At 37.8% G+C, this 19,148-nt stretch overlaps 1 protein-coding gene across 1 annotated transcript in view; it reads left to right on the top strand.

Annotated features, from left to right (window-relative positions):
* Nucleotides 1-19,148, top strand: part of MET (MET proto-oncogene, receptor tyrosine kinase) — a 73,038-nt gene that overhangs the window by 4,483 nt on the left and 49,407 nt on the right. The window contains exon 2 of the mRNA XM_003201977.4: nt 10,384-10,575. Coding sequence (XP_003202025.1) covers nt 10,384-10,575 — 192 coding nt within the window. The remainder of the gene's footprint in view (nt 1-10,383; nt 10,576-19,148) is intronic.

Below are 19,148 nucleotides of genomic sequence, written 5' to 3'. Positions count from 1 at the left end.
AGGAAAAGTTAATCTGATGGTGAATCTGTCTGATACCAGATGTACTTCAGTAGAGCTGAGACTAGTTAACAGTTTCTGAGAATTTCCGTCAGTGGAATGTCACTTGGGTGACAGAAAGGAGGAAACTGAACTGGTTTCAAATTAAAAGTAAAATGTGGAGTTGTAGTAAAGGAGTTTTCTTGCCGAAGTCAGTAGAAATATATCTGAGAGGTAGCTGCTGTAGAAGGTTTTGAATCACTGTTCAGGAATCCCCTCCCCTCACCCTTGGCTTTTAGTCACTTCCAGCCGTGGTATTGGAGTGGAGGTGTACTTAGCTGAGGAGACAAATACTACTTGCTTCATCTGCGGACGTAGCCTGGTAGTCTCAGCCTCTGTCATGAATTGAATGGGATTCTCCATGTGAGGAAAATGGCTTGAGTTTAGCCTTGGCAATCTCAACTATATATATCAGCTGTCAGATCTTATGGGCTTTGTTTAGCTTTTCTGTGTCTGTTATTTACCAAACTATTGTGAGCCCATTTCTCTGCTACCCAGTTTCAATCCCTACTGAGTTCTGTGGAAAAGCATCTTTGAAAATGAAATCAACTCTAGAAGTTCCTTCTATAGGGACAGATAAGAGGCTAACATACTCCATTTACTTTCTGGGAAAAGAGCAACCACACATAGGCTTTTACTACATTTCCCACAAGTGTCCTAAAGCAAGACAGACTGTTTGCCACTCCTGTCAAATGAAAGGCACAAAGAGATAAAAATCATATTGGAAGAATACAAAATGAAAACAGAAAATCACCAAAACAAGAGATAAAATTACAGTAAAATGAACACATGCCGATGCTTCTTTATTACTATTACATATCATGATAGATAAGTAAAATTGGGTTATGCTTATATTGTAATGGAAGAAAATAATTGCTGCCTTCTATCAGGAAACCACAAAGGCACTTATTGATCTGTCATCCTTAGGATATGTCTAGGAATATTTAATAAAATAAACAGAGACAAATAACTCTTCTAAAGCCCTGTAACTCTAATATCCCACACCATTTGGCTTAAAAAAATATTAGCAGGCTTAAAAATAGCACATCTCTCTGGTTAGGAAGGGTAAATGTGGCTTATTTGGATAATCTCACAGCATAGATAATACGTTTTTTGGTATTGTGAGTAGAATGTGCCTAGTTCCATCCCCTAAAAGTCAGGCACCAGGATCCATCTGATTGATTCAATCATTTATTCTTTTTTTTAAATGCTACATCAAATGGGACACGGAGCTCTGCCTGGGCATGAAGCCTGCTCCTAGCCATACAGTTTTTGTGCTAGCTACTCTATGGGTTCTGACATCTCAAAAGAATAAATAAAGAGCAATTTGGTGATGAGCAATGCACAATGGCACCCTTTAAAACAGGCTTAAATCATGCTAGTAAAATGATGGGCTGCATCCACATTCCTGTTCTGCATTCAATGCCTGTATGCTGAAAGTCCAGGAAATAGCCCACCAGTGTCATTTGAGTCCTTCATGGCACCAAGTGCAAGGCAAGGTGTGCTTGCCACACCAAGACCCTCCAGCACTACATGCCATCTAGCCACTCAGCGTTGCAAGGCATGTCTGGAAAGAGTATGATGGCAGGAACAGTCTGAACTGCATGAAAGAAGAAGCAAGGCACAGGTATGGCTATGGTTATTTCAGGCTGGGCCAGATTCATCAGAGGCATAAACCATTGAGGTGAGGGCTGTTTTGTCCCTGGGATTGCCCAGTGACAGTGACACAAGAAAGTCCCCAAGAAAAAGGCAAGGCAAGGAAAAAAGCATGTCAAGGACCTTCTTTGGAAAGTACCATGTTGCCCTGAGTAGTAGGTGTATGCAGACTCTTCCAAGCTCCAGCATATATGGGGCTTGGGGCCTGACTGACCTGTTAATCTAAGTGTTGAAAAACTACAGAGTTTTTTGTCTCCTGATCTCCTGTTAAAGACCTGTCTCAGGCTCCCAGAGCTGCTGCTTGGTATTTTATCATCTTCCTGTTGAAAGCTGGATTTCTCTGTGAAAAAGTGGTATCCGTTAACCTACCATTTTCTGCAAAGGGCACTGCTTTATCATCCAGAGTTACTAATAATGTTCCATTTCGAGAGTTTTTAATCAAATTCTTCCACTGAAGGCAGGGATCCCTGTTGGCTATTAGTGTGGAAGAGTGATAGCGCTGCATTTCTCTGGAATTTCACAGAAATCATTTCAAGCAGAAAATGTTTTTAATTTTTCACATTGATGTCTGGATATTCTGGTCATGTGTTTTTTATTCCTCAGAGTTTCTGAAACCCTTTAAACTCTAAAGACTAGAGTTGGGCATAGAATAATTTTCTGATCCTGTGTAACTGACAAAATGTGAAAATCTTTATGGTTCCACAGGAAGAGGTTTCCAAAATTTAGACTAGTAGGCATGCAGCATTAAGTACACTCACTGGAGACATAGTATTCAGATTAAGTCTATTTTCCTGGGTGCAAAGCAAATTCTAAGGTTCCTTTGCTCCGCTTCAAGTTTCTATCTAGTCTGCAGATGGATGGTTTGCAATGGGACACTGTCAGCCCTACTGAGAGAGCTGGTTGGGTTTCTTTGTATACAAATCCACATTCCAGAGAAAAGAAGCTGATTCTGCAGTGCCCCCATGCATATCTACTAAGTCTGGGATTTAGCCCACCTGGCTTTGATAGTTAGCTGAGACATCTAAGTCAGGAATGAATTTCCCTCAGCTTCTGCTGCCAAATGATGAAGATGCATATCCAGAGGGCATCCATCTCAGATACCACAGTACTGTAAGCGTCTGACAAGCTTTCAGCCTTCCATTTCTGCCCATTTATGAAAGACACTTTTTTATCCTGTCTGCATTTAGAACAAAAGCCCTGACAAGGCAGACATCTGCCTTTCAGCTCCTTCAGCACCACCCTTACCTCAGCAATTTCTCTGCTCACAGTTTGATCTGACTCAGGACCACGTATCACCATCTCCTTCACTATTGCTCATTAAAGCAACAGTAGGCAATTAGTATCCAGGAGACTGTTGTGTCACTTGGACTTTCTAGGTTAAGAACTCGGACAGTTTTCCATCAGAGTGGAATTACTCCTGATTTCCATAGACAGAAGTAAAATCAGAGTCAAATCCCATGCTAAATATATAATTAAAAAAAAAAAAAAAAGTGCTGCAAAGGAATAAAAACTATTGAATAAATGTTTCAGAAAGCAGGTCACAAAGAAATATTAGTTCTACTGGATATGCAGCGAGTGAATACAATGAAATGAAATGTTAGGGGAAGAATGATCCTGGGAGAAGTGGTAATGAGAGCTTCATTTTCTCAAGGCATACACTACTCGTCTTTTTACACTACTAGAAATTAGGGCCAATTGTATGATTTTCTCCTACTTTCTGGACTCCTTTCTATCCTACACATCTCTTGTACCACTGTTTTGGCTGCAAGTGCAACTGTTGAGCAATATTCTCTTGGAGTAAGAGTCTCAACATAGCATTATTTTAGAATATCTGATCTACGTGAAATTCACAGCTCTTCTGCATCATCACAGGTTCCACATAAATAAGGATTTCTCTGAGAAAATGCACCTCATGTACTGCATAAATGTATATCTAAACTATTTATAGCAACAACTCTTATACCTTATTTTATTTATTCACTATCTGTAATTAGTCAACACCTCTCATTTGATAATCTGTATACTGAGTTAGATGTTAAATTAATATAAAGGAAATAAGCAAAATGCGAAGATTACTTAGGTCCATTTTATCTCCCAAATCAATAAGATTTACTTAGTGCTAATGCACTAACCAAATTACGAGAACTAATGCAGCACTGTTCAATGACAAAAGCAAATAACTCTTTGAATGATCTTGACAACAGAACATATAATCATCTTAATTTGTATTAACTAATTACATTTAACGTGGATGTCTTTTTACCTTATTACCTTAAGTGGAGCATCACTATTGTAACCTCCTTCCCCTCCTCATTTCACAGCAAAGTAGATCAAGGCAACAAGTATAGGAGTTAGTGGGTTTATATTGTGTAAAATATTACCTCAGTGGAGTTCTTTAAATATTTCTCTTTTTTGGGAGTCATTTTCGCAATCCTTCCTTCCTTAAGTGAGTTCCAGATCAAATCCTGGAAGCTCAAAGTGTAATTTAAAGATCTTCCAGTAATTTCCTCTAAATTTCTCCTTTTGCAACTAATACTGTTTTGCAGGGTTAGCTTCCTGTGTTACTGCAACCATGTCCAGGCAATAGTAACGCATAGTATTAGCCACAGCATAATTGTGGTTGCTTAATGGTTTCTATCTTGCTTTTTCTTCAAGTCTCTTACTTTGCAGTTGAGCATTGAAATTTTATTCTCAGAAAGGGAACATACTTCCCCTGTATTTTATTTAAAAAAAAGACAAAAACACTTGAATTGCATTCAAATACATGAGGAATAATACGAAGAAGAGGAAGGAAGAGGGAAACAATTCTTTGTTTAAAACAAAAAGAGGAAGAAGCTCTTTTTCCATGTAAAGCTATGTTTCAGTGCCCCAGCAGAAGTTCTTAGAAACAGAAGAATCCAGTCCCCTACCACAGATGTGTTCAGTTCTCAGGCAACACTGAACTGAGTTCTCAGCACCTACAGTCTCATGAAGTGACCACAAACATGGTATATCTTCTTCTGTAGGAACTGTTTGGTGAGAAATGTGTGCCCAGTAGTGAAATTGGCTCACGCAATTTTTAATTGTTTTTCCCCTCATTATCACAAGAACAATTCTGCTTTGCAAAACTATGTTTTAAAATTCACATCACTTTTTGTATGATGTGTTTTAAAATACATTTTTGTGATGTGAACTCTGAATGATTTCTGTTCTTCTTCCCAAGAACATAGATATGAGGTAGCTGCTTGATAGAATAGTGCTTGAAGAAGATGAGCATATGTATCTAGTAAGCTACCTACTACCTATCATTGCCTCATTAACGTGGACATTAGATGTCTTTCTGGGCTGTGAGAGCAGCAGGTGGGCTGTGCACAGCAGACTGTTCCAGTATGTTTTCCATTGGGTCCCTACTGCAAATAAAAGCTGACTTATCCATTTGGAATACTTCTTTCCAAGGATATACTGAGCCCATTGATATAAATATGTGCAATAGTTCAGTATGAAAAACCAAAGCTCATCACTGATAATATCTAACAAAGGAAATGAGAGAATATGATCTTGGTAATCTTGGTGTCAACGAAGAATGTTTTCACTGTGTATTCAGCCTGTTTTTAAAGAGTACATACAGCTAGCACGGCTATATGGACGTCCCTGTTTAGATACACATAGCTGCTTCTTGGACATGCAGCAGCAAGTTTTGGGAATTCACTCTGCTGTTGTGTTGATCCAACAGGTGACAATTCTGATTATAGAACTGTGGTCGATTTTGCTGGCAAAAGCCGAAATGCTACATTCAAAGAACTTCTGTTTCTCATATTCCTGCATTCTGACTGGCTGTACTGCACTGTTGTTCACAAGAGATTCTTTTCTGTTCAGTTACTTACAAAAAATAAATGTCCATAGTTTTTCCTTGTATGGTCATTGATTATGCTTGTAATCAAAGAATTGAGACAGTTGCATTAAGTGAGAAAAACAAATGTGAGCATTCCTTTTTAGAATTGCTAGTAGTGAAATTTGGTCAATTTCACAAATTTTTGTTCTTGCAGATTGCAGAGGAAAAAATGCTCCTCCATGGGATCAGCGTAGAAAGCTACATATACATATCTAATTTTCTTCCTTGTTCTTTAATCCATCCAACCAACTATGGTGTGAAACTACCTGGGAAAGGAGAGGGGAGATTGTCCCTCTCCCAAGGGAATTGAGAGAAAAAGGCACAGAGTGAACAGGGCCCACACATTTGCTGGAGGCCAGAAAGGTTGTCCTGGTTATTTTTCTTCTACCTCATTTTGTCAAGGAGTTACAAGAATGAGGATCTTCGTAGTCTTCCCTGAGTTCAAAATTGAAGAGACAGCTATGTGAGTTGGGAAGATTTATGAGGTTTATGAAATCCAAGAATCCCTTTCAAAGATAACAACATTAGACAGGCCAGGTTCATAATGTACCTCACATTTTTTAATTTGGGGGATGGAAAAGAGATGGTACAAGTTCCAAATCTAGTCTTCTAGTAGACCTCTAGCATGATGCTGATCAAGTCACTCATCCTTTTCAGACAATATCTTGGCTTCACCAATGTTACTGGAGCCAGAATTTTACTTCTTGTCTTTCATATGGAAGGATAGAGTGATCAAATGTGTTTCTCACCTGGAAAGAGATATTGTACGCTACCCAGAAAATGTGGATGCATCGCAAAACAGCAAAACTTTGTTGGCTAGAAAACTCAAGAAAATTGAGAGAGGAAAATCTGAAGAGGTTCTTTTGTCTTCTTCTCAGTTACTGTTGCTGTTCATCCTGTTATACACATAAGTTCTTCACAATTATGTATTTGTAAATAAGAGAATACACTCCTGAAAGCTGCAGTTTACTCATCTTGATTCTCTGACCTCCACAGCAGAAGAGATAAGAAACTATTCTGATGATATCCTAAATGTCTTCATATGCTGTTTCGATTTTAAATTGGCTTGGGAATCAATTTGCTATGTAGAATCATCCATTCATTTTCTTTACAGCAGTTATACATTGAAAACGGATTTTGCCATTTGTGTATATCAGGCTACAGCTCATCTGGCAGTAGCTCCTTTCTCCATGGTCCATGTTAGACAATAGAAATGCTCAATAGAGAAATTCTGTAGGCACTTCTGGTGCCCATTTCTCTTCCTGGTGACTCTCAGGACCTATAGCATGAAACTAAAGCTGATATTAGTCATCTGATTCCTGAGAGTCAATAAGTGAAAAGTCATATAAATTAACCACTAGAAAACAAGACTCCCACCTATTTCCAGTGTACTTGAATTTTCCTTCATAAATGTAGTATTTTACACTAGTAAATCTCGTTACTTTCAGTCCATTTCTCCAATTTGTCAAATTAAATTTAAATTTTAATGATGTCCTTCAAATTGCTTGCAAGACATTATGAGATGTTCTGCAGTAATTAAGTCATTAATTTCTAGTTTATTCAAGACATTAAGCATCAGATCAAGACATAATAACACTATCTAATTGAGCACTGCACTTAAATAAGAAGAGAGGTTTTGGCCAGCTCTAGAAAGACCAGCCTGGAGAAATGCTTACTGAACTGTTTGTCCAAATAACACTACTGCAAATGTCGGAAGAGCTCACCAAAAAATCCCTGGTTAAACCTTTTGAGACTTTTTGTACCTGAGTCTACCTTTTTAGACTAGATACAAGGTACTGACACTTGCACTTTGTTTCACACGTGCAGCTGTGTCCAAAATATTATTTTTAATTCCAATAATGGTGTAAATCATCAGTTAACTGCCAAGCAGCAACTGATTTTGATAGCCCAGCTCAAAGATTTCTGGAGACTTCTTCGATGTGTTTGTCTTCCCTGGACTGAGACCGAGATAAATCCTGAAACATCAAAACTTTTCCTGTGAACAAGTAAGATAGCATAAGTTATGTCCTACCCTTCTGGATGTGGGCAAAAGACAGGACTTGCCTGCACCTTGTTACATTTCAGTGGCTCACCTATAGTAGCTTCACAAAGCCCCCGCTATGAATCATGTGAAATTGGCACTTCTCATAACACAGGAGAGGCAGTATAGCCCAACCCAAGCACTTACCCATGCTCTAATCGTCCATTTCAATATTTGTGTGATTTGTCACTGGAACTTGGCACAACATCCCAAGTGCATCATCTGACATCAGTTATTTTTCCACATTGACAGCCAAGAGGATACTTATGTGTACACTGTGAAAAAGAGAGGGAGAGAGAGATTCAATCTTCAAAGAGTTAATTTAAAGCAGCTTCTTTGCTGAAGTTTTCTGTGTTATCAATCTTTCTATAATTTTCTAAGTAGCCTTTTAATCTCTCTATTTCTACTCAAGGATCAAAGCATTTATATTTTCTGAACAGCTAATCTTACACTGTTGTTGGTCCATGAAGCGCCGGGTTTTGTAAGAGAGCCATATGTGGAACAGTCTGAAGGTTCTTGGGCAGATACCCAAAATTACAACATCTCTGAGGAAGGCTAAAATGACTTTGTGGCTGAACTGACTTCAGGGAGGCTAGCAAAGGTGTCAAGGCAAGTAGGATAATCTAGCCACTTGTTAAAATGAGCTTGAACAGAACTTCACAAGGAGCGTCAGGATGTTCCAATCATGTTGAGATGAGCAAAAAGGAGGAAGTGCTTTCTTAAGGTTAGAGCAGAAACATTGTCCCCAAAGTTGTTTTTTGCTCATGGAAAGAAAGCAATTAAAGCAAAGAGCAGAGGTCCCAAGGTGGGGAGGGTAAACTCAGAAACCTGCATTATTTCAAAAAACATGAAAAGTGCACATCTTTCTGCACTTGAACTATTCGTACTCATTGTATGAGTAATTTTTGCACAGATGTTTCAGAAATATTTTTCAACTGGATAGGATATGAGTGCAAAAGAACAAAGCCTTTAGCTTGTTTGGTGGCCAAAACAAACAAAAGTTAAATTTGTCTATTGTTGATGATTTAACCATGTCAAATTCTGGGTTAAAAATATGTATTCAGTGAATGTTTAGTGTGCTTAAATGCAAAGTATTGGCTGACTTCCTAACATACGCTGATAGTTAATATCAAAACATACAGAGAAAACACTCTAGCATGTGGATAACCGAACTGAAGTGATTGCTGTATCAAATCTAATCTGGATGCCCTCTTTCTGTATCATTATATTGTGCGTAGAGATTTCAGTTGCACTTGTTTGGTTTTGTGCAGGGTTTTACATAAATGATAGAGAGAAATGGACACCTGGAGGAAAGCTGGCTCTATTGCTGAAAGCAACCTCCAGGAATCACAGGAAACTTCATTTGCCACTGCTATTGCTGGACACAATTCAGAAATACAACAATTTCATGGCAAAGGACTGAATCATTACATTGAACTGTTTGCAAGTAGCATTTTCAATGCATTGCTTTTTTTTTCCCCAGAATTCACCAGTGTTTAACCAACAAGAAATTCGGGGTTAATTGTGTTCTTTTTCATAATACTTTGATTATAAACAGTAGAAGGAAAATTATCCAAGAAAATACAAAAATAAAAATTTACTCCTACTTGTTCTTAAAGTATAAGATCCAAATTTATTTAGTTTAGTGGAAAGACTCTGTCTTTAAAAGGCTAAATTCAAGCTTTTAAAAGGATTTTAAAAACATGTTTGTAACTACAAATCAATACAAAATCAGGAAAAACCTAGCTCTGAATTGATTTTGCCAGAGGGAATCATCCTAAGATCCTTTATAATCTTCCTACATGTTTATTCATAAAGTATGCTACAGTGGGAAGACACTAGATGACTTCCAAATTTAAACTGGTTAGGGAATCCTTTAGGGGATTCCCAGTTATTATTTGTACAAATTCACCAAAACAGATGATATAGTATCAATAGTAATGGAATTTTCAGTTAATAGATTACTATTGAATTATCAGAACAGCAGGTTATTCTTCTCTAGAGATTCCTTAAAGCATACTCCTCAAGAATTTTTCAAATGAAAATTAAAAACATATATTCTCTGTTGCCAAACCAAAAAAGAAAATCCCACAAATACAGCAACTATTTTAGTTCACTCAAGATATACAGAGATTGGACAAAGTAATGCACAAGCAATAGATGATCAATATAACAGCTTAAGTAATTATAAAAATCTGGCTTCAACCTTAGTTTCATTAAAATACACAATCAGAAACACATTTTTCCTGCTCTATCTCCTTCTTCTTTCTCCATCTTTTTCTTTTCTGGCTTATTACTGAAACAAACGTGGGGAAATATAGAACAGAAAAAGAAAAATGTTGGAAAATCTTACTTTAATGCAGAAAAAAGTGGGGAAAAAAGCAAAGTTTTTTAGAGAATCATATTCTAGGGATCAGTGTTTTATAAACAAGTGTGTTATTGGTCAAGGTCTGCAATCAAAGAATTCTGAGAGCCTTGTTGAAGAAGCATTATGGAATAGGATAGTTTGATATGTGTTCTTATACACATATCATCTGGTTAAATAAAGACTCTATGGTCTTCTTCCTAACAGACAGAACGAAGAAGTTAAAAGAAACATTCCCATAATGTTAAGAAGTCATTGCCTTCCTCAAGGAACACCATAACTGATGAAGCAATTAAGTTTGAAACGTTTTAAAATACTTTTGGTCAAATGCATTTGTGCTAAATGACTTCACTCTGACAAAGATCTATTCTTACTCATAAAGACAGTACTCATCTGTGCTTCATTTTCTAACAGGCTTTTTCAAGAAATGCTTCATACTGCAGAGCACAAGATGATGAATACCGCTTAGAAGTTACGACTCCTTTGCAGAGGGTTGACTTGTTCATGGGCCAGTTCAACAACATCCTGTTAACTTCGATATCTGTCTTCACCAAAGGGAACCTTACCATTGCCAATCTGGGAACTTCAGAGGGACGCTTCATGCAGGTAAATATTACCTTCACACTGAAAAAATGCACTGAAGTTTTGCAGAACAGGGAAAAATGAGGACCAGTATTATCCAGTTTAATGGGGTGTTAGAAAATTCAAAATGTTGAGCAAAATAGAGCCTCTGGAACATAAACAAAGCATCTAATGCAGCATTCAACATTTTAAATGTTCACATGGGATTTGTGGTTTGGAGCAATGGTTCTGGATCAAATTCCAGCACAGTCCATCTGGTTAAGTTCAGAGATCTGTTTTGGTCCATACAAACTAGATTTCTTTCAAAGGAAAATAAACTGCACTTTCTGTCCTATATACATACCGAATATGCTTCAACACCAGCTGGGGGTAGAAAGGTCTAAAAGAATGACTGGTTCTTCAAACTGTTTCAGACATGTGCTTCATGTTGTCATTTGATCTAATCAGATTAAACCTAACTTAAAGTAAAATGCTCAGACAGCTTATTGTGCAGAAACAGGAGCATTAGTTGTTTCTAGATACTGATCCACTTTTATGGTACCAAATTACTTGCTATTGTACCCATATGAGATGATGACTCACAGTTGAAGAATTGAGATTAACTTCTTTCCCTACACACTTACAATATCTCTGATTGCATCTTAGATTTTACAAGACATTTTCTTCACACTGTTCTTTTGGACAGCATTTCTTCCTGCCCTAAAAGATGTTTTCCATAATAAGTGGTAAATTATGCTCCTGAAGTCTGTCTCCCGCCACTGAGTGCATAACTGATCTAGGTAGGCAGACTAGTCTGCATGCCTTCTTTGTAGGTGAATAACGAAATAAGTCTAACCCGTAGGGCCAAAAGCCTTTTTGAAGTTTGTCAGTCACACATAAGAGGAAAAAATACTTTGAAAGCTATGAGGACTGCTTCTATCTACCCATCTCACTTCAAGCACTGTTAGCCTTCAAAGACCACCTTGGAGAACTTGACTTCTAGAGCTGCCAGAGGGCCAGCCTGGGTGTGCATCCAAGTGTCTGCGTCCTTTTCACTTGGACAGTGTTATTTGTCCTGAACTGTTGGCACTCTGAATATCCTTATTCCATGGGCTGATGAGTCATCAAAGATAGGAGTATTATCCATCAACCATTGTTAAATTACACTGAATAAGAAGGCCATCATGAGCTGCTGTGCCCTTCCAGCTTTCTCATTCTGACAGTCTTCCATCAGAAGGTACTTGCGCACTGCATCTTCTTATAACAATCTTTGTAGGATGTAAGTCATCAGATAGTCTAAATAACATGCTTTCTCTTTCTTCTCTCCCTTCCCCTCATTCTCTGTCCTTAATATACCAAGTAGGCAGGTGTGCATACTGTCTCCAGTATTTATTGACCCACAATTGGCACCTATTTTGGTCAAAGGAAAGCCAATACCCCAACTACTGCCTTTTGCACAGACTGGATTCAGAACCTATCCCACAACAGTCTGTTGTGCTCCTGCAAAGCAGGAGGTCAAAGTAATTTTCCACGAAGGGTAGGTGGAAAACATGAGAAAATCAGAGCAAATTATATTTCTCCTTTCCCTCTAACAGATAGGAATTTAACAAAATGTTCAGTGACAACCCTGCCAGTTTTGCCTGAACTTCCTTTGACAGCCTCGTTATCTGTAAGCTGCAGGAAGTCTTAAGGCAGGAAAGGCAAATGCTAAGAGCTACATGCTAACCACTGGAGCAACCTACGCTCTGCTCTTAAACATAGATACTGCTTCACACAGAGAACATGAGCAATTTGTTTAACCTTTCCAAAGCCATTTCCCTATCTTAAAAATACAGTTGGTAACAATCACTATCTTACTCACTGCATTTGTTTTTGGCTGTCACAAAGCTTTTAGGGAGCCTTGGTGGAAAGCACAAGCCAGCATTATTTTTATTTGCAAGATTCCTTAAATTATTCATTCAAGTCCTGAACCACACATTTCATTCAGACGTTTACCCAATTCATGGAACAATTAACATATTTCCAGGATACATTTCTCATTCCAGGTTCAGATCAAAAGAAAGGCTATTGTGTAAACTGCATATTGCCATTAGAGAAATATTCTCATCATTGAACCAGATTGGCTTGAGTTACAGAAGGAAGTTATCATTGGTCTTATACTGTAATAAGAAGGAGCTCTTTCTATGAGAGTTTGGAGTGACCACCAGCAGAATAAGCATACTAACTAGCTTTAATGACACCATCTCCAAATAAAATCCTTAGTGTTTTTTACTTCTTTTAAATGCTCTTGAAAGGAATAGTAGGTGACTAGGATGCAGAAGATGTGTCTTTTTGCAGAATGTAATGTTCACTTCCATTTAGTCTTTCTTTTTTTAACACTTATAGTTATCTAGGAAGTGCTAGGAAGTACATGTTCATCAGCAAATACCCAACAAAAGCAGATTTTCTGTGTTTCTATGGAAATATAGCTATTAACTGCAATGAGATGGATATCATTAAATACTGAGATATCAAACTAACACTACTGAAGTAAAATGGATTTAAAAAGTCAGGATAATCTAACAGTAACTTAATTCATCAAAACAATATCCCCAGTCACTTCCCCATACTTTTTAGCAAAGAAATTTAACTGTTCATTTTTTGTTTGTTTGCAGAACTTCTGAAAGGTGTTGCAAGAAATCCTCTGTTGTTTCTCTTATTGCACACCTACCTTTTGCACAGTGCATCATTTGCACTACCATTTTTAGCTCTTCGTCTAGAAAAATGTTGGATTTTCTCGTACAATCTACTTGTAACTTGCAGCTATTCAGAGTTGCCCACACCTGTTCAGAGAGAGATTTGCTTTCAGAGAAAATGAACTGCATGGTTCTGTCTATCAGGTAACCTGTTTTATACCAGGTTATATTGTATTAATATCTTCATAATATGTTTACATAGAAATTGTCTGAAAGAAAAACAAAAAATATATATTCAAATATGGATTTCTTCTAATGAATGCAGTTCATCTTGTAGTTAGATCCTCTTTGAAGTACTAAATTTCAAGTCTATGTTTAGACAATTTAGTTTGTGGCATAATTTCAGCACTAGGAGTTATCCATACGATTAATAGTTGCACAGTACCTCTGTCTCTGGCAACTGCATCCATAGGTGCAGAAGCAAACTACTCATACTCAACTCAAGAAAAATTCTTTCACATTCAACTGCTTACACTTGATCAGTAGTCAACCATTTGATCCTCCTTTCTTTGATTTTTCTTTCTCTTTCTATCTTCTTTTGCGCTTTCTTCTACCCATTACTTTTTGCCTTTCTACCAATGCCTTATCTCTAAGCCTGTTTCCATTTCCTTTTTTTTCTCTGCTTACCATGTACTTAAAGAACAGCACCTCTGCAAAAGTCAGGAGAAGGTTTAATAAATAGTTTCTGAGAACAGTTTTTCCTTCTGTCGATGATGGCTAGCTGATTCTAGATCTCTGATGTATTTAGAGCCAGATCACATTTGAATCTTTACAAGTGATTCCACTGAAGGTTATGGCTGTGCTAATGACCCAGCATTTTTCAGAGAATAGCCTGTATTTTGCTACTTTAAAAAAAGCATCAGAGGAACCAAAAATAATGAGATTGCAAAAGCAGCTATGCTTTACCCAATCAGCAAATAGTCACCTGTTATTTTCTGCTTGTGCTTTTATTTAGATTAAAAAGAACTATGCTCTTTAACAGCTCTAGAAAGCACTAATACACTAATACTGGACAGGAAATGCAGCCTCCTTTACTAAACGTATATTTTTTCAGCCAAAATGTAAAACTAATCTTGATGGTCCAAACTCAAAGATTCGTGAGCTCTTTTAAGGAAGATAATTGGGGCCGGAAGGCGAATTCCAAAGCTCTCCCAGAGCATAATTGCAGCCCATTGACATACTGAGCATGTTTTGGCTGCATCAGAAATGTTAAATTTTATTTGGCCATGAATAGATTGGAGTTTGTAGTTTACTAAATATTGTGGAGGTTTCTGTTACAACACAGAGCAGTAATAATATTTCTAAGACAGCTGACACGCATGAGACGGACAAGAAAAATGATTTTACTTCCTTCCTAAGCTGGAGCCTGACAACAAGCTTTTTTTCTCCCTCCTTTTTTTTTTCTGTTGAGAAGTTGCAGCTGTTTCGACCTTTCTTATTGTGCTTGTTTTCAGAGTGTGACTGGGAACAGAGGCTGAAAGTACAGCTGTTGGGTGCAAAGTGAATCAGGTATTTCACAGTGGTTATTTGATTAGAAAACAGCACACAGTCACACTACCATAGCTGTGGAATCAGATTTACAGCTGATGTAAACCAGTCTTACTCCCCTTGAGTTAGAGAAATTACACTGAGTATATTTTCATAACTGGAAAAGACTCATTTATTACCAGTCAGCATTTCAGGGAAATTATAGATTGTCACAAATACATAAGGAAATAAAATCTATGCTTATAGTTTTGGTCAGCTCCAAGGTGAAGTTGTTTTTTTTTGTTCCTGAAATGTTATATTACTTTAGAGAGTGAGTTTTGAGTAACGAAGGAAAGAGCAAAGTTCTTCAGGAAGGGGAAGTCTCTCTGATAGCTCTGGGAGAGTGGGATATGGGAAAGTTTTAAAAGATCCTGAAAAGTTCACATTCAGTTTGGCCTTAACAATAAACAAGAGGCTGATACCTCTGATGAATGCAGAAGCTGGTTTTCAGCATAACACTGGTTGGAAGCAGACCACTGCATACACTCCACACACCTGAAGCTGACATCACTGAAGTCAAACTCAAACAAATGCACTGTTTGTTGGTTCCGTGCTTCAGGAAAAAGGATGGAAAAGTCTTCACAACTTTACAACTACTTTACAACTTTACTCAACAGCTTTACAACTACTATGAGTAACAACTCTCTCTAAATGCAATTTTGGCAATAGTATCAGACCACTTAGGGACCTCCTGACTCTAGGAGTTCAACTCGGTGCAGAGTGGGGTAGCACTGGGCTATGCATGGGGTTAGGATCTCCTGCAGGTGTCCTCTCATCTCTATGGGACACTAGGGTGTGAATCCTGTTGTTCCTGGAGGTAAGAACATCTTCCCCTGGGTTTACATGCACCCTCTTATTGGCTGCAATCCCGTTCAGTCTGGCTGGGTATGAGCCAGGGCTAGTTGAGAAGCCAAGAGTTGGCAAGGCATGGTCACACATTGTCACGTCTCAGCAGCTTCAGGACTGAATATAACTTGGGGCATGAGAAGCAAAACTTGCTAGCATAGATAGTGCTTGTTGGCATGGAGAACATCTGCTCACCCTCCTCAGGGCCTCTCTGCACTTGTTTGTCTCAAGACAATAACAAATAGGAAGCTTTTTTTTTAGAGACCCATTACATCTCAGTATTTTTAGCCAGATTTTTCAGCTAAGAAAGGAAGTATGGGGTTTAGAATGAAGATTTCAGGACATACAGGGGAAATGTATGAGGAAAGCAAAAGGACAGACCAATATTTCTCCTAGTAGTCTCCTATGTCTGGTACTCAGTGGCCCAGAGATTTCCTGAGCTGGAAATTGCACCCGTGCCTGGTGTTTAATAGTCCTTAATAGTCTTTTAATAGTCCATAAAGGAATTCTTTTCCATTAATTCTGCTTATTGGTTTTGGAATTTATATGTTGCTTTGCCCTCCACAGTATCCTGTGACAATGACATTATGCTTTGAATGATGAAGAGATTCCTTTGGGATTTCCTTCATCTGCTGCCTTATCTTTTCATTTGGTGCACCCCATTCTGTCTGATGAAGGATAGAGACTCAGCTCATGCAGATCAATGGTTTGGGAAATTTTCACGTGCAGAGCAGAAGTCTGTTGGCTTTCATATCCGAGTGCAGAACACTTGACAGTCACATTCATTTCCCAGGAATACTTATGATTAGAAACAAACACCACCACCAAACTATAACACACACATCTCATTTCCCTGAAAAGAGAAATATCAGTATGTGTCATAGCTGCTTTCATAGATTACATGCCAAGCAATACAATGCATGTTACAGAAATGAGTATAGAAAAATTAATCACATCTGCTTTTTATTTGGAACTGCACTCAGCGCTTGGAAAATTGCATCCCAGAATTCAGCAAGAGAGCCAGGCATTCAACATTGCTCTCCTCTTGTAAACAGCAAAATGGCAAAGCCTCACTGCTTCAGAAACTGAGGCTCAAAGCCATGGTGCCTATTAGCAAAATGGTTGGATACAGAACAAGGGAGTACAGAGCTTTGCATCTTTCAGCACAGTTATTCAACTCATCTATACCACGGCACAATGGAAGCCGTTTTCACCTTTGAGCTGGTCAAACTTCTTTTGACCTAATTCCCTTCCTCCTAGATAAATATTATTGTAATAAAACCCACTAGTGCAAATGGCAAGCCTTGTTGGAAGCAAGTGCAAACAGGTCACAGATAAATGAGCATGAACTTTAAATCAGGCAAAGACAGGAGGAAGAAAGAGAGATGGGATGCAGGCAAACATTGCAAAAGCTGTCCTACTCAGTTCCCACTCCTGTTCTGCCTTTGTGGGCCAGAAATTCACCTGGCTTTTCAATACTGGCAGTCTGGAGTGTTCAAGCTAAATGCAAAATACGTGTGCATGCATTTATAAGAATGTGAATTGTTGCAAATCTTCCCATTTTGTCATTTTTCAACCAGCAGAAATCTGTGGAAAAATCTATGTCGGTGATGCTTTCATCCCTATATCTCTACTTTTGACAGCTTTCTGTTGTAAAGAGAGTATATTGATGATCCCAGAAAAAATACAAAATAGTGCATGATGCAAAATCTGTACAGTCAAATTAACATGAACTCCTGCTGACAAATATTTTCAATATTCCATTTGAATAGAGAATCTTGCACCCTTCAGAGATGATCCATTATACTCTCCATGGATTAAGATGATGTACAGCATTTTGAGAGCTACATATGTGCCCTTCACAAGGTTTTGCCACATATCCTGAGGCATTTGAGGCATTATAGTAAAGTTAACCCTGAGCCTATTTCTGCTGGGTAATGGCCTCCACCTGCCAGACATCTAGGGAAAAATAACAATATGATACTTAGATGTGATTCCTTTAAGAAGGTTTCTCATTTTTGCAGAAGATATTTCACAATTCACACAGTAACATTTTTAATTTAACATTTAACATTTGTAATTCAATCCTTCTGACCAGCACAACTGAACATCAGAATTATTATTTTTAAAAGCCATTGCAGACCGTTTTCCAATTCAAATTATTAAAGTCTTCATTTGCCATATTATCCATAAATTAATCTAGAGTTTTCTGACAACATTAATGCTCATGGTAATAAGATAATATTTAAATGAATTACTTTGATGTTCATGGACATAAGTGATCACTGGCTTCCAGTATAAAGGATATACTAAATAATATATTAGTTAATTAATTAATTAACCATTGCCCCTTATCATTGTGGAAGTACTTAGAGCTACATGTAAAGATTACAAAGTATTGTTTTTGCTTTAGGAAGGATGTTAGGGTTGTGTGCTGTTTGGAATGATTTTTAGCATCAGAACAGACAAATGGGTTCAAACTAAGGGTCCATGTAGGTCAGTTGTCTATCTCCAGCCATGGAGACAAAGGAACACCTAGGGAGCAGGGCATCGTGTGTCACACCTTCTGCTTCAAGCCACCAGCTATGTTTGGTGCTAAAGGTCTGAGTATTTTCTGAGCTGAAAAATTGGGTTTTGTCTGTTTAGCTCTTTCATGTACAAGTAGAATTTCCCTTTAAGTGCGCACTCTCATTTTTGCCTTTTGATGGAATTCAGTTCTTCGACTGGAAGAGATTAAATGGTCAATCCCTAACCACTATCTCCTTGCCACTCAGGATCCTGTATGTCTTTTTCATATCCCAAACACTAAGTGAGTGCTTCCATATTTAATCTACTCAGTGACTGTTTATTTCAGCCTTTTGATTACCTTTGTTACTTTTCTCTGAACCTTTTCCCATTTTAAAGTATTCTTTTTGTTATGAGATAACCAGAACTGCACAGAGAGTTCAAGGATTGGAGCAATTGTGAATTCATATGAAATAAAGATCTTGCCTGATTTATCCTCTAATCTTTTTCTAATAATGTCTAAGTTTTGGGTTTTTTTTTTACTTCTATTGAGCAGAGAGATGATATTTTCCAGGAACTATCTATCATGTATCACTTTAAATTTATCTTCTTTGTTCTGTTTCACCTGCCATTTTATTGCCTTGACACGCTGTCTTGTAAAATCCTCCTGCCATCCTTCATAGTCTGTCCTCATCCTTATCACCTTGAAGGCTTTTGGATCCTCAGCAAACTTTGTTGCTGGACTGCTCACGCACTTCTTTATGGATACGTTAAACAGCACAGACTCTTGCACAACACCCCTGGTGACTTCTGACTATTGCAGGAACTGACCATTTATATCTAGCATCTGTTTGTTCTCTTTTTGTCAATTATTTATCTGCACAAGTCTTTCTTCTCTCTTAACTGCTTGAGTGCAGGTATATAGGTATACTGTCATTCCTTGTATGCTATGAAGAAATGCTTGGTATCTCATTAAAATGTAAGCAAATAAAAATTAAAAAAGGA

The sequence above is a fragment of the Meleagris gallopavo genome, chromosome 1 (assembly GCF_000146605.3).
Source record: "Meleagris gallopavo isolate NT-WF06-2002-E0010 breed Aviagen turkey brand Nicholas breeding stock chromosome 1, Turkey_5.1, whole genome shotgun sequence".
Classification (NCBI taxonomy): domain Eukaryota; kingdom Metazoa; phylum Chordata; class Aves; order Galliformes; family Phasianidae; genus Meleagris; species Meleagris gallopavo.
The sequence above is the reverse complement of the archived record's forward strand: the minus strand, read 5'-3'. Positions and strand labels throughout refer to the sequence as shown.